This window comes from Euprymna scolopes, chromosome 22 (genome assembly GCF_053919585.1).
Source record: "Euprymna scolopes isolate OS-2025 chromosome 22, ASM5391958v1, whole genome shotgun sequence".
NCBI classification, from domain to species: Eukaryota; Metazoa; Mollusca; class Cephalopoda; order Sepiida; family Sepiolidae; genus Euprymna; species Euprymna scolopes.
In genome coordinates this window covers 42,276,258-42,298,946 of record NC_136503.1, presented here as the reverse complement: position 1 = coordinate 42,298,946, position 22,689 = coordinate 42,276,258, and the positions used below count along the sequence as shown (strand labels likewise).

The 22,689-nt window shown below is 28.3% G+C and overlaps 1 protein-coding gene across 13 annotated transcripts in view; it reads left to right on the top strand.

Moving 5' to 3' along the window:
- Positions 1-22,689, top strand: part of LOC145243377 (uncharacterized) — a 158,086-nt gene that overhangs the window by 66,681 nt on the left and 68,716 nt on the right. For 6 of the 13 annotated variants that reach the window (XM_080106211.1, XM_080106204.1, XM_080106208.1 and 3 more), the window contains exons 8-10: positions 1,793-1,845; positions 10,463-10,603; positions 18,589-18,738. In XM_080106211.1, coding sequence (XP_079962337.1) covers positions 1,793-1,845; positions 10,463-10,603; positions 18,589-18,738 — 344 coding nt within the window. The remainder of the gene's footprint in view (positions 1-1,792; positions 1,846-10,462; positions 10,604-18,588; positions 18,739-22,689) is intronic. The other 7 variants (XM_080106206.1, XM_080106210.1, XM_080106200.1 and 4 more) reach the window with 2 other exon arrangements.

Below are 22,689 nucleotides of genomic sequence, written 5' to 3'. Positions count from 1 at the left end.
TCCCCACCACAGACGCACACTATATACAAAGAATAAAAGAAAAGCCAAGCACACTTTGAAAGAAATGGGATCTTATTTAGACATGTTCTGAATTATTATTCTCATCTTTAGTGTTCATTGGTGTTAAACATGTTAAAAACTGATTGATTAAAAGAAATATACTTTCTATTAATCTGTAGTAGTTTATTTTAATTTTGCTTAAACATTTTTCATAACCCATACAGAATTTTTGAATTATAAAACATATTTCTTAAACGAATTCTCAGAAAAATTTTGCACCCCTTTTAAATCCCTCTTACAAAGATTAACATAAACTTATGATACTAAATCTTATATCTAAAATTCTTATTTCAATTTTGGTCAAAATTCGGTTATAGTTAGCTAACATACTTCCTAATTTCCAGTGCTTTTTTGCTTCCAAAAGCAGTGACAAGGCAAATCAGTTCCTTCACTTTTATTGTTCTTCAGTATTTCTATTGTGAATCAATTTATGGAAATAAAATATAAGAAAAAGAAACATTAATGAAAAATATACAATAAAAATTAACAAAATCATACAGATAAAAATAACACAATTAGTTTTGATTGGCACTTTTAATAATGAAATTAAGAAATAAGTTATTGTATGACAAATATGTTTATGAAATTATAAAAATATTTTAATTATGAAAAGCACAAAAAGTATTTTCAATAATTCTTAAAAACACACACACACAACAACAACAACAAAAAAAACTCCTTACAATAATTCTTAATTAAAATAAGACCAAAAAACTTTTCAGTGATTATTTAAAAAAAAAAAAAAAAAAAAAAAAAAAACTACTACATGCACAGGGAAGATATAGTCATGAGAAAAATAAGCGAAAGAACTGGTTTGTTTTGTCACTACTTCCAATAGAAGACACACCAAAAGTTAGGAAGTACCTTAGTTGACTATTACCCAAAATCCTTACTTTTTTAGTCTAGAAAATATTTAAAATTTAAAGCTAATGGGTCTTATGAAGAAATTGAAATTCAGGAAATCTTGCTTAGATTATGGATCAAATTTAATGTATATCTGAAATATTTGAATTTTCAAATGTTAATGTGTGCCTATATTATGCAACCTAAAAACGCTTTAATATACCAAAGAAACTGAAATTTGAGGAATATTAATTTTTAATACCTGTTAAAATTTCACAAAAATCAGAGGGTTTCCACTCTCTTTGCATGAAATTATAGCTTACATTACAATTTCTTATGCCTAGGAGCTGTCTTCCAAAATTGATATGGTCCTAGATATGACCTTAAACTATATCCAGTGGTGAGACCCCAGCTTGCAGGCTTTGGGGAGTGTGGAGCCACCCTTTAATTGCCATTGCTCCCAGGTCCACTCTGACCTGGAGTGGTAGTACCAGTTAGGGTCCCAACTATGGGTTAAATAGAAACCGACTTGAAAACAACAAATATATTCTATTGAAAAATCTTTCTTCAAAATCTTTGGATTCAGCATTAAATAACCTGAAAAGGATTGATATGCTGTAAAACAAAACCAACCAACCCACCAAAATTGATAGTAGTTGCTAAATTAGTTTAGGAGTGAATCCTGTGCATACAAATATGTAAACTTAAATATAAATATTATTGAAGTGTGTACAAAAAAAAAAAAGCAAACCATTGCAAATTAAACAATTACGGTTTTGATATTAAATAAAATTAAGTTTTTTTCTTGTTTATTTGATAATTATCAGATCATTAATGCTTTTTTTTTTTTTTTTTTTTTTTTTTTTTTTTTTTTTTTTTTTACTATTAGGAAGTGAGTCTGCTTATCAACATGCTGAAACAGCTGGGCAAAATCCTGCTCAGGTAAAGTTCTATTAAAATATTGCACATTATAGACATATTTATATTTTACTTCAGTTATTATTGAAGCAATTCATTAAAATAATAAATTTGGCAATGTTTAATTTCGAGACTGGCAAAAAAATAGAAAAAACACAAATGTGTTCATTCAATTGGTGTGTATTTAACAAAAGTGCTATTTGAAAACTGAGCATGAAAGAACAAAAGTATTATTTATTGAATATGAGAGAACAAGAAAAGAGATGTTTAAAAAATAAGTGTGTGAAAACAAGTAAATCAGTCTTAGAGATGTTTCAACATCTAAAAACAGTGGAGGAAAAGTACTTTTTTCATTCAAAATTGCTTTTTCGTAACTTTGAAATTAACATGTTTTAAATAAAGCTGTGACAGTTTCGACAATTACAAATAATTAATATAAAAAGTTTACTTTTTCCAAAGATTTCATGAAGTGTATTTTTGTTAAGATAATTGTAAGTTTAAAAAAAAAATGACTTTAGTGATATTAGCTACAATCAAAACCAAAATATTTAGCATTCCGTATCATTTAAGCTATCGCCAGATAGATAAGAGACATTTAAAATTAAACCACTTCAAGCTTTGAATGAATTTGCGTATGTACAGAAATAATAGAAATATGTTGGCAAGTTGAAATGAAAATGTTCATTTCAACTTGCTGACATATTTCTGTACATATTATTCATCCATCCAAACAAAGATTTTACTTGTTATGAATGTGTATGATTGCTATTTCCTATTAATTTCAGTTTTATGTGACTATTAGTTTAAGAATTTTGCAGTTAAATATTTTCACACACATACATACATTTACTGTTTTATTTATATAGAAGAAAAGATGTTATTTTAACTTTTTGTGTGTGTGTTTTTTTTTGTTTTTTTTTTGCCCGACTCTATAACTTAAACATTGCTTTATCTTTTTCTTGGTGCCTTTGCCTTTGGATTATTTTTTAATGTTTATTTCAAAAATTAATTTTTGTATTCTTTTTACAGCCATCTTGGCTATCTACACCAGAGAATTCCTTTTTTTTTTTTTTTTTTTTTTCTTCTCTCATCTAAGAAATGATCAATCCAAATTAAATTGTCTTTTGTGTTGGATGCGAGTATTTTGGAATCCAAGAGGAGAGGATCTAAAGCTAACTCTTATGCTGTAAAGTTTGAAAAACTTGAAATGTTTGTGTTGTTTGAATTGACTGACTTCAGCTTGTGTGTGTGTGCATAAAAGTGAAATTATCTTTACTAAATTATATGTATATTGTTACTAATTCTTTGTGATATGCTTTTAATGATTCAAATAATTAGATAAGTTTATTTCAATATGAGAAAATATCATAGGATCAAAATATAAATTAGCATTCCTAATTGATTGGTCAATTTTGTGAGACACGAGCGAATTCTCACCTTGATTCATTCAACTGTCAATTATTTATCTTTCACATTTTTATACCATTTGAACAAATAAAATAAGCTTTCAAATATAAACTTTCATAAAATGAATTTGTTTACAGCAAACTAAAGAAAAATTTTCTGCCAATTTTCTTTCTCTCCTCCTGAGTTGAAATTTTATGGTAGCATTTAATATTCATAAAATTTTGTAACTGTTCAAAAGGGACATCTTGGCTCGATCAGTAATAAAAGTAAATTTCATTTTTAAAAGTAAAAGTATTCAGTAATAAAACATTGTCAATCAAAATTGCCGATAATTATTTAAAACTTAAAAATATAGTTAAAAATACATTCAGTTAATTTTAACTATTCAGAATTACTTTGTCAAGATTTTCATTTTTGAAAAACCACACCTGAATATATGAACTCCACCTGAAAATAAACATCAACACTTCTAGTTCAGTTGGTCATTGTAGTTAAACAGCTAAAATTATCACATCCTTTGATTTTATGTAATTTTTTTTTTAATGTAATGTTCAAATGTATATGTTCATTTTAGAAAAAAAAAATTGATGGGAGTTTTTTTCGTGTTAGAAGTAAATTTATTTTTTTTAATATTCATTTTTTTTTTATTATTATTGATTGTACATAAAAATGTAATGCTTACACACATTTGTTGATAATAAAATATTTGGAAAAACTGCAACGGGATTTTTATATAAAACTTTATAAAGGAGATTGCTCAAAAATAATTAAATCTATAAAATCATGCAATGAATTATTTGTAAAGTGTGTTATTCTGTTTAAAATTATAAAAGGTAAACATTGGATAAAATTGCCAGTCGAATAGATTCTGATGAGAATTTAGCTGTCACGCAAAACTAATCAGTCGGGTGAAACAAATTTACGCTGGTGCTTATATAGAATTTGAAAAAAAAAAACCATTATGATGTATTTGTTATTTTAACAATTTCTTTTCTATTTGTTTCAAAAAATAAATATATATTCCAAATGATTTCCTTGCATACTGGACATTTACTTTTTCATGAATAAATTTAATTAAAAAAAAAACAATTGGGAGTTTTGTCAATATTGCACCAAAAATTGAAAAAAAAATTACTAGCTTTCTTTTAAATTTTTGTGCAAAGCTGTGTTCACTTTATGCCCAAATTTTAAGCTATAAATTCATAATAATTTTGAAGCGGTTTTGATATTTGTACAATTTAAATGATTTTTTAACTCCATTTTTAGAGTTTTCTTTTTTTTTTTTTTTTTTTTTTTTTTTAATTTTTTTTTATAGCTAAGATGATTAAATATTTGAAAAAAAAATTACTTTTAAAATTACTTAGGAATGCCCTATAAGTATTCATAAATACTGAATTTATTTTTCTCTAATGTATACAACTACATTTTCTAAAACAAATTCTCTATTGTGGAAACTATTAGATTAAAAAATATATAAAACCAACAATCTGTGGGTATTTCATGAAGACAATAAAAACTCTTTAAATTAACTTTTCAAAACACCATTTATTTGTCTGAAATAACAATGACTTTCTATTAAAAATACAAAATTTTTGGCCTAGGTTTCTGTGCCTTTTCCATTTCACAAGCAATGAATTGAAATTTTGCATATTTGTTTTTTTTTGGCAGATATTATTCAGAGATATGGTTATTTGAATAAACACTACTTTCTTATTCATTTCATTTACTGTCTTCATTTCATATAGAAACATTATTTTTATCTTTTGAGTGATTTTAAAATAATCTTACCTTTAAACCCTTCAGAAATTACTTTTAAAAAAATTTTAAATTAAAAAAAACAAAAAAACTTTAATGTTTGAAGGACACAAAATGAAGTTTTAATAATTTAGAGGAGCAAGAGTGTCTGTATTCATATTTTCCTTCACCGACATATAAAGGATGTTGGATAACATTGTTCTTGCTAAAAAATCACTTGCATTAGATTTTAATAGCCAGCTTCAGTACTTACAAATTAAAGTAAGATATATATTATTTGATTTTTTTTTATTTTTTTTTCCCCCCAATGTGTTTGAAGGTAAAATTAGTTCAAATTGCTTTAAAAAAATAATGGAAAACATTTTTATATTAAATGATTTTTTATATAATACTAATAAAAAAGATACCTAAAAATCAAACTCATATTTGATTAGCGGGGGGTACCCGGCGTTGCCCGGGTGTTTGTAGGTGGGTGTGTTTTTGGGTAAATAAAAAGAAAAATCGTTGGTTGTTTAAAAAAAACAAAAAACGAAGCCTTGACACGCAGTTGGAAAATAGTAAAGTGTGAAAAAAAAAAGTGCAACCTGGCAGGTGCCCGTTTTTGACGTGACTTTGAGTGCGAGTCTGTTGGCTTCTTTTTTTATACGAAAAAGCTTAATGCACATGCGGCGATCATAAGCAATAGCTATTCAGCAGTTAACATTTTCTGCGGGACAGTTTTTCATCAAATCTCTACACTAAAGTAATGTACTTGCAATAACCCTTATCCCTGAGTGGCTTCCGGGCCTTGATAAGTGGTGACCAGCGTGTAAAAAAAAAAAAAAAAAAAAAAAAAAGGTCAATAAACCGGTTTGTTTGTTTTTAACAAACTTTGGGGAAAACCTGTTTATTAGGGAGAGTATCTCGTCTCGAAATGAAAGCAACCGTCTGATATGACGAAGCCGACATTGACTAAATGTTACATAGCTCTCTAGAGACCACTGGCCGTGGGTCAGTAATTCGAATTGAGTTTCGTTTTTTTTTTTATACCGAAAAACGAATGCAACACGTGCCGATCCGAAAATGTTGAATAATTAACGTTTCAAAGTCGGGCAAATTAAATAGAGAGGCGACCCTCCTTGTTAAGTCATAGTTATTATCATTTCGACGTGATATAAAAAGTTTTAAAAATGAGCGACGGCCTCGAGAATCCGCCGGAAAAAATCCTTTTGAAGATATACACAAAAAGCGAACATACACACATTTTCGCTTTTAGACACCTCAAAAGCATGTGGACCAGATCTCATCCCGGCTGTGCTATTAAAAAAATGCTCTGCAGAGGTTGCTCCAGTTCTGTCCAAATTTTACCATAAATGCCTTAACGAATCTTGTTTTCCCGACTGCTGGAAAACCGCCTCTGTGGTACCAGTCTTCAAGAATTCTGGTGAAAGAACTGACCCACTAAATTATCGCCCCATTAACCTCCTCCCACTTTTCGCCAAAATATTTGAGTCCTTAGTTAATCAAGCCCTAGTCCAGCACCTAACAGCTGCTAAACTCCTGACTGACAAACAATATGGATTCAGGCAAGCCCGTTCAACAGCAGATATCTTAACTGTAGTTTCTGAACGTATATACCGTTCATTGGATAAAACAGGGGAGGGTAGAGCGGTAGCCCTTGATATATCTAAGGCTTTTGACAGGGTATGGCACGATGGTCTTCTAAGGAAAATTAGATCATATGGAATCACTGGAAGAATTCATAATGTAATTAAATCCTTCTTAAGTAATAGAAAAATCCAAGTTGTCCTCGACGGTCGTACATCCAAACAATATAACATAAATGCGGGAGTACCTCAGGGGTCTATCCTTGGACGTCTATTATTCCTGATATTCATAAATGACCTCCCTGATAAAATTGTTTCGGAGATGGGTATATTTGCCGATGACACCACTCTCTATAACAGACATGAGGGGAAAACAAATGAACACATATCCAAGGAAATGGCAGAAACACTAGAGGATGACCTCCAATCCGTAGTGGAATGGGGATAAAAATGGTTGGTCACATTCAATGCTGCTAAGACTAAGCTTGTTTCCTTCAATAACTACAAGAAACCTTCTCTACCACCAATAGCAATGGCCAAGAACACATTGCCTGAAAGTACTTCTTTTAAACTCCTCGGCCTAACGTTTACAGGGAATATGAACTGGAATAGATACATTGAGAGCATTGCCAAGGCTGCTGCGAGGAAGGTTGGCTCCCTTTACCGTGCTAGAAAACTACTCACGCCTGACAGTATCCTATACCTCTATAAGGCAACCATTCGCCCATGTATGGAGTACTGTTGTCACACCTGGGCTGGTGCATCTGCTGCTTGTCTCTCGCTCCTGGACAGGGTTCAAAAGAGAGTCGCCAACCTGATAGGTCCTGAACTGTCATCTAGGCTTCAGCCTCTGTCCCATCGACGAGATGTTGCATCCCTCTGCCTGTTCTACAAATACTTCAATGGTGAATGTTCTGACGAACTGCAAGCACTTGTACCTCCCCGACGTAACTACCCCCGACAAACCCGACAAGCTACTAAATCTCATCCCTTTACAGTAGAGATCCCTAGGTGCAAGAAAGCCTTTTACTCCAATAGTTTCTTCCCCAGAACTGCGGGTCTTTAGAACTCCCTTCCGGGATTCTGCTTTCCCAACTGCAATGATATGCAGAAGTTCAAGTGTAATGTTAACAAACATCTTTCTACTCATCTCCCTTCATAATGACCCCGCTAATTAAGTCCCTAATAGTAGCCCCCTGCTTCAAAGTGACACTGTGCCTTGTTTCGGGTGAAAATTGAATAAAAAAAAAAATAAATAAATAAAAAAAGATTGAAAATGCCTGGTGAAGTAATTTTTTTTTTATTTCTCATTAATTTAAATTTTAAAATATGGTAAAAAAGGGAATAAAATCACTGAAAAACAAAAAGGCAACCAGCTTTAAAATGATATTAATTGGATGGTTTACAACTCTTACCAGCTTCCTTTAAAATAATTTATGAAAAGTGACAGAATTGCCATGCTTCAATTGTGAAGGAAGTTCTAAAAATGAAATATTCTGCAAGTTACAGAAGGCAATGCTAAATATGCCAGGATATTGTCAAGAAATAGCCATTTTCTATTTTTGTATTTCATTTTTTTAATCTTGCCTCATCAAACTTGCTATTTTCAACCTAAAAAGATCCCAGTTTATGGCCTTCTTGAAATTTCTCTTTTGTACCACAAATAAGCACATCAAAACTCCCCACCCACCCCAATATATTTAAAAGGTGTACATCCCAACAAGGTTTGGTGAACTGTAACCAATTAATTTTTTTTTTTTTTTTTTCCCCATTTTTACTTCAAATTTCAAGTTCTTTATTTAATCAGAAAATGTACGGGGGGGGGGCTGTTTTAAGTAAACCTTTTTAATGAACGTGTTAAACGTTTCTCAGATTCAGTAAATTTTAAATTAAAAAAAAAAATTGAAGAAACTCCTCATTTGTCAATCAAACTTGATTATTTTCTAGTTCAACTATATTCTAATTCTTTTACCATATATTTCAATTATTAGAATTGCCCATGTCAACATTTAACCGCTTACATTTTATGCTAAACTATACTTGGATTATTTTTCAAAGAAATCTATAAATGTAATTCCTTTTGAAATCTTTAGAAATTAACTAAAACTGTTTTATTGTATCTAAATATGACAGGGACCACCAAAATGAAACAAAAAATTGGTCACTTGTTTTTAAACTATTGTTGGTTTATTTCTGAATTTGTGCCACATGAATGTTTTGAAAACACTTTCTTTTTTTTTTTAAATTGAATGAAAATTATAGAAAATCACTTTAAAAAAAGCATTTTCAAGAAAATATAACAATATAGCCAAAGTTTATGGAGATTATTTTTCACTGTCAATAACAATTATTCATTTGAAGCTAATGAGTTTTGAGTTGAAGAATAGAAATGCTGATCTGTTTCAATAAATGGATGATGTGCAAAGAGCAAAAATGTCTTTTCAATATGTAAATTGTATTTGTTTTTTAAGGATTTTGCTATTAAATTTAAATCTCGTATGTACCATATGATCAGATTAAAACGTTTTTCAAATTATTTAAGTGAAAAACTTCATAAACTAATGATTAAATAAAATTTTATTTCTTTATTTAAAAAAATATATATAAAAACGTGACTTTATTCATTTAATTAAATATTCATTCAAAACATGTTGAATTGTTTGCTTAGAAATCAACAGAAAATTTAAAAAAATAAAATGAACTTTTTAAAATAATTTCTCATTTTGGACTTTTTATTGTATCCTAGATCCAATTTATCTCCCAATTTGAACTTCATCACATCATACTTCTTTCACAGTGTCATGTATTTTGTGATTTCGATAATTTTACTGCAAATTTATTTATATTTGGTAAAATCAGATTAGCATACATCTGTACATTTAGGAAGTATAGGAGTGTATGAGTTTCGTGACTAAACCACTGACTCAAACCTCTGTTTCAGGATTTGAAGACAACCCACATCTTAATCCATCACAATTGGTCTGCAACTCCAGCAGAGACTTCCCCACTTACAGTCTCCTTAAATGTTAGTTTGGTTTCAGGTTAACAACCTGTTCCTGTAAAATATTCTTGCTATGAAAACAAGCAAAAGTATGCCAAATTCAAGTCTGAGATTTGCCAGCAATGGAAAGAATCTGGACGGATGCTGCAGATTTGGCTACAAACCAAATGTGGAGTTCCTATATCTTAAGAAAATTCTGTTTTGTTGAAAAATACAAGGTCGCCATTCATCAGTCTAATCCACTTAACTCCCTGACTGATGAATGGAACATATGTGGTATTTTTTAGACAAATGGATGGAATCTTGCATACTTCCTAAAATCACTGATGTTAATGGCTAATTGAAATATTATTGTATAGTATCAGATGTAATAAATATATTTAGGCTCTTAGGAATGTAATTAAGCACTCTGCTTTTATTTCTTCAAAAATACAAAATTATACTTAATATGTATATATGTATATGCATTTTAATTCAAGTTTGATTCTCTCACTGAAAAACTTAGCATTAAAGTGTTCATCTTCATATCTCAGAAATGTATTTACTACCATGCACATGAAATATAGAATTTGAATATTGATCGATTTATAATTGTGTGTTGCATCTCTTACAGACTGTTCACATGAAGAATGAATTGCTGCTTGTATGATTTAAAACGTAAACTGAGAAATCTCGTGTAGCTTGTCAATTTCTTTTTAATGCAACCATTATTCTATAGATTTTTTTTTTTTAATCTGTAAAGTCTTAAATTCAACTTAAATTTTCCAATAAATTCATTTGCTGTTTTTTACTTTGTAACTTATGCTCTCTTTTATTTAATTCTTGAATTTTCCTTAATCTGTCTAGTCTTGTAGCCAAATGGTTCAGGTTAAAGGTACTTGTATTTTTCCAGACTGCACTTCCTTCTGGTCATGTGCAATTGCCATCAGTTGCACCGTCGTTCAATCAAGGGGTAGCATTCCCATACCACCTGCAAGCTGCTGCAGCTGTAAATGCGCAAATCCAGCAGTTGGTTCAGGCATCAATATATCAGGTAGTCATCAGGCTCTTTTAAACTCCTTCACTTACCATGCAGCACCAGATTGCACAGCCAGCACACTCGAGATGCCGGCTGTGCATCTATTAATGCATATTGACGTTGTGCTATCCTTAGAAAAAAAGACGACTTAGACATTTGTGTTGTGTTTGTGCCTTGTGTAATGGTCAAGTTTAAATTTCTTTCCTTTTGTTGTTTTTACCCCTACATTTTTTTTATTTAAAATTTTTTCTTTCATAAAATAGAAGAAAAAAATATATATTGCTTCATAGATTTGTTGTAAATTAACTACTTATGGTTAATATTTTTTCGTTTTTAAAAAAGCTTTTTAATTAGTAAAATGGTCGCTCTTCTATTTCCACTTATGTTATCCCGCTTTTTATATTTTACTTGACATTTTACTGTCTGAAATTAGTTGGTAAAAAAAACAAACTTTCACTAAAAAAAAAAAACATCCATCTATAGGTATATATATATAATCAATTTAAAATGTTAGAGATTGTTTAAATAATTTTCTACTAAGAGGCAAACTTAAGATGTTTAAAAGCAATTGTTCTTCTTGCTTTTTTTTTTTTTTTTTTTTTACTAACCTGTTGATCCTGGGTGTTTGGTGCATTGCTTTTTTATCAGTCCTAACTAATTATGACATGTAACCAGAGTAGTTCACTGCAATAATACCAATAGAGAAATCAGTAGATACTAAAAAAAATTGCTTAATTTTTTGTAAATCACAATAGTGATTACAAACTGAAATCGCAAAGAATTGATTTAATGTTTTTTTTTTTTTTTTTTTTTCCCCCAAAATTTAATTTTCAATTTTTAGAGAGATTCAGTTTGCTGTATATATGCAAATATAATATGATCGGGAAAGTTAGTGAAATTTTGAAAATGTTTTTAAAAATTGGATAATTTTAAATTTGGTCCTTATTTTTTAAATTGAAAAAACTTGCTTGTGTGGAGGTCATATATATATATATATATATATATATATATATATATATATATATATATATAATCTTCTGAGAAATGTTTCAAGAAAGTAAAAATTATAAAATGCATAATTTTTATCAGGTTTCAAAACTTTTGTTCTGAATTTTGAATTATTGTTCAATGAACCAAAGCGTTAAAAAATTAATAAAAATTATCTTTAATAATTCAGTTTCTTCTTTTTTTAGAAGCAGAAATATGTCTATATTTTCTAAGAAAAATTATTGGAATTAATTTTACATTCTTTCTTGAAAATTCAACAAATATTTGTATCTGAATTGCATATTTGAAATATAACTGCCATAAATTTGGATGTTTCAAAACTTTAGGTATGTTTAAAATGACTTGGAACATTTTACTTAATAATTGTGAAAGTTGAATTTCCATTGCTATAATTTTGAAAGTCATAGTGCGTTTTGAAATTAAAATAAATTTTGCTCATCTACATATAATTACATAGACTTTTCTAGCCATTGTTCTAACAAGTTGTTAAAACGCAACAAGCAGAATTTAAATGATTTAATATAACGTTGGATTTGTATATGTTAAAACCAATGACCTTTCTCCAAGGAGAAATTTGGAACATCTCTGATTTTCACTTAGCCCCCTCCCCTTCTCGTCATCTTTTTCCCTTTTTTTTTTATTTCATGTTCTTTTCTCTTATTTTTCCCTTTCTTCATTTCTTTCTCTATTTCTTTCTCCATCTTCTTTTTTCTATTACCTCTGCCCTCTTACCTACTTTTTTCACTCTTTTTCTCTCTCTTCCTCATCAAAATCTCATATGAACAAAACTTGCTCTGCCACCATTTTGAATGTTTCACCCCTTCTCACACATTTATCCGATGAAAATGTTAAAATGTAATGTTTAGATATGTACAATTGATGATTTTTCTATAAGAATAACCTAATGTAGATGTATTTTATCATGTTAATATTTTGTGGTGGGGTGTAGGACAGAAGAGATGGTGAATTTTCATAATTTGATGATTTCATAATTAAAATAAAAAATATTGGTGTGTGTGTGTGTGTATATATATATATATAGTAACATGGGCGCCCGGCGTTGCCCGCGTGTTTGGATGTGTATGTTGAGCAAAAAAAAAAGTGGTAGTAGGAAGGCAGGCTCGAACCCATACCACAAAGAAGGAAAATAACGGGGTAAAACCTAACGTTTATGCTGTTACGACCACTGCCAAACCGGAAGCAACATTTTTTAAAATTAAGGCTAGACATTCTTAAGGAGAGGATAACTTTCAAAAATATCGGCGAAAAAAGTGCCCTCTTCCCCTGTAGAAAAGTGCCTAGTTGAAGGGGAAGATATTAATGTTTTTAGCCAATTTTTCGATATTTGTCGTATGAAAGATCGAACTTTAAAACGATACTGATCTTGGTAAAATCCGTCACCTCTATTGAAAGTTTAAGGCAGGCATGCAAACAGACATACATACATTTATATATTGGTAACTAAAAATGTTCGACCCAACCTGATGAAAAAGCTTGCCCTATATCTGAATACCCTTTATGTAAAATTTCAAATATTTAGACCAGAAATTGTCTGAGTAATTTGGAAGAGACAGCAGAGGTCAATTTTTTTTAATTTGACCCCTATTATGACCCCTTAACATTTATTGTTTTGGGCTCAAATCAAGTTATTAAGTTAGATCCATGTCCAAGGAACCTATATCTAAAATTTCAAGTGTGTAGACCCAAAATTGTCGGAGGAGTTTGATAGAGTTCTCAAAGGTCAAATCGTTGAACTTTGACCCCTTAATCGCCAAATTTCTGGCCAAAAACTAATCACATCGATTTTCCCAAATCTCAGTCTGTAGACTAAAAATTGACGGTTATTGCGTAGGGAAATGCACACAGATACACAGACACATTCACTTTTATTTATATATATATATATATATATATATATATATATATATATATATAAATCAAGTTTGGGCTTATCCTAATTTTAAAGGGAAGAAAAATTATCATATATTTGTGTGTGATGTGTAAAAATGAAAACATTAATATTGATTAATTAATTCCAAACAGATTTTTACTTTAGACCTGGAAGATTTATATCCAATTTTTGCCAATGTTATTGGAAAAAATGATTCATTTTACTGTTCCATAAAGTGTCTGACTCCTATACAATCTTTGATCTATATAAGAGTCTTGCATGTCCTAAGATGGAGTACTGCTGCCACCTGAGAAGGTGCCACTTGAAGAACTATTTCCTACCTTCACAAATACTAAAACGATTTTGTAATCTAGTGAGTGATCTATTCTCACTTTATCACAGAAGAGATCGTGTTAGTTTTTTCTTTAATCTATCATTATTTTAACAAAAGGTGCTTGACTCTGCTTCAATCTCTAGCTTTTCCTAAGATATTTACAAAGAAAAATAAACAAAAAAAACTTCCCTTTCTTGCCTTGTATCAGGAAGAATTTCCTTCCAAAAAATTTCTATCTGTGGCACATCACTGCAGACTAGAACACAATCATCTTAAAGTTCAATGAAAACAAATTCTTGTCCTAACCTTTGCCCATATATGGTCAAACTTTATTCATTCCATCAATCATTTTCAATCTTCTGTCATATTCTTCATTATTCAACTGGCAATCCATCAGTACCTTTGAGTGGCTATTGGCCTTGATGAGTCGTAACTCATTAGCAAAATAAAAAAATAGAATAATTGGCAGGAAATCGATCAACAAACACTTCCTTTTAATTTCTCAGATTTGTTTTAATTCTTAAAATTGAAAGTTCAACATTTTGTAAGATGTCCACTAAATTTTATTGCCAAATTTATTTTTTTTTTTATACATTTATTCCTTCATTGAATTTGTTCCAATTATTAATTTTAAAACATCTCTCCAAAATAAATCAAATATCACCATCTTGAATATAAAGTGCATTGTGGGAAGGATTATTGTAAAATTCTTGTTTCCTTTGTTTAGGAGCACAAGGAAACCCATTTCATTTTTACCTCTAAACATTAATTCTAGTCAGAAATTACTTTCTTTTGGCTTAAAACCTACTATTGAATATTGAAATATCAGAATATCAAAACCAGATTAGCCATTTTAATATTTTGTATATAACTGAAAAAGAATATTACTTTGTGAATCTTTAAATTTGAAAGAAATTTGGAAGTATTGAAATTGCCAAAATGAAAGTTATTTCTAACTTTAAAATTCTTAGCAAATCTTCATATATTCAAAGACTGAAAATTTTGAAACCTATTAAAAAAAAATACAGATTAAAACAGCAATACTATAAAAATCATGTGTGGCCATTTGCTTCAATTAATATAAAAATGCAATTTAATGAATAATATTATGACCAAACGATAACATAATTAAATTTAACTTTCAAAATTCTATTTAAAACAATTTGATTAAATTTTTTTTTTTTTTTTTTTTTTTTTTTTTTCAAATATAAATGAAAAAGTGTATGTGTACCTTTTTTAATGTTTACATGAGGAAGTAAATGATTAAATCTTAAATTGATTATGAATTTGTTTTCAAAATGTATTTAGTATAAAAAAAACGAAAGTCACATCTGATCAGTCATGTGCGTGATATAAGCATTTAAAATTTTTATTATTGGTTGTCACATCTCTAAAATATGGCAGTTATCTTTCAGTGGTGTTTTTTTCCCCCCTTCAAGCAATTACAATCTAATTCTATCCCCATTTAACAGCTCAACACTGTCTGCTGTGGTGCACTTTAGACTGTTAAGGCTGCTTAATGATCATGTACCATGTCTGTTTCTCGTTTGCATCCATTTTGGCATGATCGACTGTATTATATTTTTTTTTTGGATGCTCTTCTTGTTGATCCTTCATCCCTTGGAAACCTGTTGAAGCTAGTCTTACATTTTATACACCGCCTTAACAAGGCTCAAACATTATGTTAAGCTAAATTAGCTTTTTACAATTAATCTTTAGTGTTAGGGGGGGGGTATATATATATATATATATATTAACAAACATTAGGTTAAATATTGGTACAGATAAACTCTCTCACCATGCACAATGCTCCAATCATATAATTTTAATTTTGTTTGTTGATCCTGCAGATCTTTTTTTTCTTCTTTTTTTTTTTTTTCTTTTTTTAATTCTATCTTTGAATTTTGTATTTCAAATAAAAACACAATCTTTTCGTTTTCCTTTGATTATCATGCTTAGTATAGTGAATTGTGTATTGTGATTGTAAAGTAGGAAAATAATCAATGATTAACATTAAATTCATTTTCATTTCAATTGCATGCTTTATACTAAAGTAGCACGGCTTCCCTGTGTTGCCCATATCTTATATAAATAATAGCTATATTGAATTAAAAAAAAAAAAAAAGTTAATTCAAAGTATCTAATTACTAACATGAAGTGTAGAAAATATATTAAAAAATTAACATTTTCCTGGTAATGGGATTACAAATTCTTTGCAATTTAATTTCTTGACTATTTAAATATATTTTACATGTATTATATTTAACCCTATGGGTCGTGATCCAATTAAGCAATAATTAGCCAAAAAGACAATATGTGAATAGCAAAATTATTTGATAACGTATTATTAGAAGGCCGAAATATCGGCCATGTCGTCTTTTTAGCTATGTTGCTAGAGCCAATATATTGGCTGTGCAGGGTTGGAAAAGTTAAAGATAGTATCGGCAATATAGAAATTCAGAATTCAAACTCAAAATATGTTTGCCTATCATAACTTAAAATTTGAAATGTTTTCATATTTTTTTTACTTCTAATGTTATTACATATTTTCTTAATTTGTAAAAAAGTATTTCTGTCATTTGTGTAAAGTTAAGATATTTTGCAACAAAATCTTGCTACAAAACTGCTGAATTAATGTTTTATGATCAAAGTATTCTAGGTTTTAAATTTTACTGTGAGAAAAACTACAGGCGAATACCCTTTATATGTGGATAAAGGTATTTTAAAAAAGTTAATTGAATCATTGAATATTTTCTTATAGATAACTAAAATTTTGTATTCAATTTTTGTGGTTCAGTTTCTGATTTTATGTATTTAAATCAAATTCTTTCTCTATTTCATCTATTAACTTTTTGATTTGAGAGTTGTTAATTTTCTTACAGCCTTTGGTTGGAATACTAAATGCTGTGATCAATTAGAGCCAAGGCTGTTACACATGATGGATCTTTGCTGACTAGGCTCATGCTTTTATGGCTACTAATCCTTTAATATGCAGCAATGTTATCTCAGTTCTATTGATTCTCTTTATCTAATAGACATCTACAATAATGCTTAGAGTTATTCTATAATCTCTTCCTTCTATTTTCAGTTGTTCTGTTTTTAAATTGGAAATAAAAATGCATTATCAGTTTTTTTCACCTGCTGTATGTAGCAACATTATAAATTGAAAGTCGATACTTATGGTTCAATTAATGTTTCAATATATTAATAATAAAATGAAAGTATTTTTGCGATCCCCTCCTCTCCAAAAAACAACTTTTAGCTAGTTAAAAATAGTTAATTATATTAATTTGAATCCTTCAAAATATTGTTCTCATCTTATTATTATAATCATAATGTTTTAATCAATTTAACTGGTACTGAATTGTTCAAACTTAACTCTTGATTCCATCTACAGAATTGATTTTTATTTCATCATTAGGCAGAAGTATTAATTTTATGTTAATCTTAGTTACTACCTGAAATAAGGATTGAACGTTCAACCTTCAGAAAACTGTCATTTAGAACTGATTGCTAACCAACAATTTACTCATTACATCACGTCTTTGTGAATAATTCTAGTATACATTTTGGGAGCATTAAACATAACCTTATATATAGATTTATAATATTCCTACTTATATAATATGGTCTAATATATTATCATTATCCTTTATTCTTATATGTATCTGCATAAAATATTATAAAGAAATATGTATAGATTCCGATATTTACAGTACATGAGAGCTAGGTAATAAAAATTTATAGCAATTAAGCTACACAAACTTTTATCCCCATTTAACTTGGGATTTCCTATGGTGATGAAATGGGGAAACCTCTATGTAGTTTAATTATCATATTTTCATAATTTACTAACACACACATATATATATATATATATATATATATATATATATATATATAAATATATATATATATATAAATTTAGTGCTTTAATTTTAAATTCTGAAAAAGCAACATATAGAGGCATATATTCGATTTAAGAATTTATTGCTTAACAAAGGAATATATAGAAGGGATTATTTTAATTTCCTTAATCCATGGATTTTCAACAATGGCTCATATCATCAGAGGAAATACTACTTGAAAATATTACTTCAAGTAATATCTATCAGGATTTTCATCTGAATTCTATCAGTCTTATCTCGCTTATATATAAATATATATATATATATATATATATATATATGGCTTTGTCTGTTTGAGGAACGCTCTCTACAAAACTCCTGTAAATTTTTGGTCTGCAGACTTGAAATTTGATATATAGTGGATTTGGACTTGTAGAACAAATTTGATTCTTGTTTTTAGCTGGTAAAAATAGATTCTAAGGAGATCACAATTTTTTTTAAATTTGAAGGCATAAGTCGATTGAAAATCCTCTTCTACGCATGCGCAAATATACATTTATACATTAAAATCATTTAAATTATAACGTTTTATCCATTCAATGAGAATTCAAATAGTAACAACTAAGGCTGGAGTATTAAATGTTTTGGTTTCAATTCTAGCTGATGAAATTAACCTGATATATTTATGAAAGTGCTTTTCCCTCTCATTTTGAATTTAATACTAAGCTCAGATAAATAATGCCCCCACCTCATCCTAACCCCCAGATCACCTACTTTGTATCATTGTAGATGTCTATGCTACTCTTAAAATGACCTGTCTTTATAATGTCTGTTAGTCATTTCTTTCTAACCAAATTAGCTGACCTGTTGAACTTGTATTCAGGCTTGTCGTCGTCTTGATTGCCCATTTATCATCCAGGGTCAGCCAGCTCAGGCTCAATGCACCCCTGCTACTACTCCAGTTGTTCAGACCCCAACAACTAGGAAACCATTCCTTAAAAAACCCAGTGAAGCCAGAAGTGTGGACTCACCTCGAAAGAGTCCACGTATTAGCAGGTTACAGGCCAAGGTGTGTGTTGTTCAACAGTGCCTCTCCTCTTCCTCTTCTTTCCTTCTCTTACTATTGTTATGACTGCCTGCTGCAAATTGCCGCTTTATCTTTGCACCCATGACTGTTGATGCTGTTAAGCTTGCTTTATAATTTTGCTATAAACAGCAGACCCCCTTCCTCACCCATATATCATCTCGACAACCAGCCTAAAAAAATGCTATTTTATTGATGAGTCTCTCTTTGTTATATATGAAATTCATTCATACTCGATCTTGTTTTTAGTTGCATGTAAAATATGAATTTTGCTGAATCTTAATATTTTAGATTATAGTATTCTTTTTTTTATTTTGCCTCCTTTTATTAAATGAACAATAGCTAATATTATTTTCTATTATTTTCTCTGTCTGAAAAATAATTTTTGGTAAATAAAAAAGTATGTTTATAAAGGTTATATTTGTATTAATATAAATACTAGATTTCTAATTTAGTAATTTATTTATCAAATTAAAAAAACAATAATTGATACATTTTCAGTGCTTTCATACAAAAACGTTTCCAAAAGAATTATACTCAAAATAGTCAGGATTTTGAGGAATCATCACTTAGTGATTTACAAGATTATATCTATGAATTCTGTTGAGAAATATGCATTGACAATTTCCATTAGATTAAGGCTAAAATCGGAAATTGTATTCAATTAATTATAATGAATTGTTTTTTGGCATTAAATAATCCACAAAAAGGCTATGTCATAAAATACAAATCAGTGGCACTTAAGATAATAAATTGATCTTGTGGAGAAATAATCAAATCTGTTTTAATCTTGCATGTTATAATTTTATGGTACGGTTATTTTTATAAATAAAACTGTTCACTTCAATTTGAAATAATCATGATTGTTCTAAATGTTCCTTGTTTTAATAATTTTTAGTTTAAAGGTTACACTTTTACCATTTTAATTACTTAAACTGTTCCATTAAAGTTAACATTGTATTTAACTTTTAAAATTGGATTGGAGAGGGTGTGGTTATATTAATGGTTTCGATAATTGGCATCTGACGATTTAATTATGCAAGATTTTTATTTTATTTTTTATTTTTATTTGTTTAGAATCTTTAAGACATTCTTTTAAAGATTTCTCTAAAACTGTAATAACTAGTGATTCTATTTCTAGTGAATAATGGAATGATGGGTTAAAATTGTTTAATTATGTTGTAACTACAAAAAGAAAACCTTGGCTTCTTCATATGATAATTAACATTGTTATTAAGTATTAACTTTTTTCTTCAATTACCTTAATTTAAAAAAAAAAAATTGAATTAGTCTTACAAATTGTGCACTATAAATGCTTATAATTATTATTCCTAAGTAATGTTTTGAATAGAATCACCTGTTAATTTATCTGTAGTGCATTATTCAGTGAGAAGTCACCATCACAAAAGTTCACTGACAGCATTTGATCTGTTTGAAAGTTCACAATACAACTGCACAACTCTTTTTGTTTTTATTCACTTAAAACTGTAATAGCAATCTATTTTTATTATTTAAATTCACTTGAACATGATAGTTATTACAATGTAATTTTATGGAATCAACCAAACAAAAAAAAAGGATTCATCTAGACATACTATTTTTGGCTTTATTCATTTTCTGTGACTTAATAAAATGATTATTAGCTCTAAACAATCTACTTTACACTGATATATTTAATATATACTAAAAATAAATTTTTAATAGTTTCTTTATTTTGTTTTGTTTGTAATTCTTTAACATTTTATCGAATTGCCAAGATGGTTTTTGTTTTCATAGCAGAAAAGTGGCAGATAGTTTTATTATTGATGAAACCGTAAATATTCGAAGAAAAAAATGTCCGTTTATTTGCTACTCTCTTATTAACTTTGGAAACTTGTTTAACATTTAATTTTATTATTTTAAACTATATTGCAATTATTTAGAATTTTCTATAACTATTAGTAAAACTATATAGTTATTTTATGCTCTGTTAGTACACATTAACATGGAATTTTATAAAAATTGATCTTGGTAAAAATATGAAAGATGTTTCAACTTTGTTTTTTTTTTTTTTTTTTTTTTTTTTTTTTTTTTTTTCACTTGATTATTTGCTGATTTTATTTATAATTGTTGAATTTGCTTTTTGAAATATTCCTTTACCCAAAATCTTGGCTTGGTGCAAGGCTTGATTCGACCAAATTATTTAAGACGATTTTAACTTTCATTTATATTCTCTAAACAGATTGCTTTTGCAAAACACTGAAACTTATTGCTAATCTAATAAAATAAATAAAAATCTTAGTTTTAAGTTTACTTGGCTTTCATTTGCTCAGAATTCTTGCCATAATTTTAAACATAATTGTCTGCAATAATTGCTTATGATTTCTGTTACTATGCCTCCCTTGTTCAGTAGTTGTATTAGATAGTATGTAAATTTAAATTTTCATCTATGCATAATGTTTTTTATATTTGCTTTGAAAATGATAACAGTTTATCTCTAATGCTTTGATAACATCGTACAATTCAAATTGATTTTCATCAACAAGTACTTTCATATGCAATGCATTTAATATTTCAAAATATTTTTAAAATGAGTTGCATTATACATACAAGCAAAATAAAATTTTTCTATATTTTAACAAACAATATTTTTAATTTTATAAAACTTCAGTTAAATACAAACTAAATTTTATCTGAATTTTTTATTTTATTTTTTTTTTTTAATAAAGTTGAGTTTTATTTTATCATTGGCAAAATTATTTGAACTATGTAAACAGAATGAGAAAATCTGACAAATGGAAAATTAACATGTAATAGTTAAATATGAAAAATGAGTAAACACTAAACTGATTAATTTAGAGAATGAAAAAAACTGCATTATTTTTCCTTTATTTCCCCCCCCCCCTTTTTTTTTTATTACTATTAAATATGTCATGGGTCCATTATTGTTTTTGTGTCTATTTTGGTGAATTTGTTGTCTAAAGGATCTATAAAAATGCTTTACTTTTATTTTCAAATGCATTAAATATTTAAAAAAAAAAAAAAAAAAATGCATAGTAAAAAAAAAAAAAAAAAAGTTTTTTTTAGATGCATCTTTTTTTTTTCTTTTTTTAGTAAATTTTAATCCATTTTAAGTACTGGAAAAAAGATCTGAATTTTTAATAATGTAAAAAAAATTTAAATTAAAAAGAAAATCATTTGATATTTTAAATAATTAAACATTTAAAATATTTCTTTAATCTATTTTTAAACCACAATGAAAACTGAATATTTAACTTGTCGCTTTAAATGAATCAAACTTGTTATCTGTTCCATTTTGACTTTGTATAAAGTAACAGAATATTTAAGAAAATCATGAAAAATGTTTCAAATATAAAACTTAATTATGAAACAAGAGTGTGCAACATTGATTTTTATATTTCACATATCGATCATTAATTCGCTTCATTTTATTTTTTATCATAATTATAGCCATTTTTCAATGGCTGTTGAAGCTGAAATTATTTGTAATTTGATGTTTTAGCAAATATGAAGTAATTTTTTTGGCTCTTGTCTAGAATTCCCCCTATATATAAAAAGCATGAAGAAAAATCTGTATGATGTACACAGCCATATAAAAACAAGAATATCATCTTCCAAAAATCACATAAATTGATCAAGTAGTTTTATTTATAAATAAGAGAACCAAATTTTATTAATATCCAGGAAGTTTGCCACTTTAGAAAAAAAAAAAAAATTAATAAACAAAGGGAGATAACCCAACAATATGTACTTACTAGATTTACATTGCAATGCCTACAAATTACTTAAAAATGATTTTATTTATAAAAAATAAAATTACTTGATCAATTAATGTGATTTTTTGGAATATGATATTCTTATTTTATCACAGGTACATACATTATACAGATTTTTCTTGATTTTTCCTTTTTAATATGGGGGAATTCTGGAAAGACA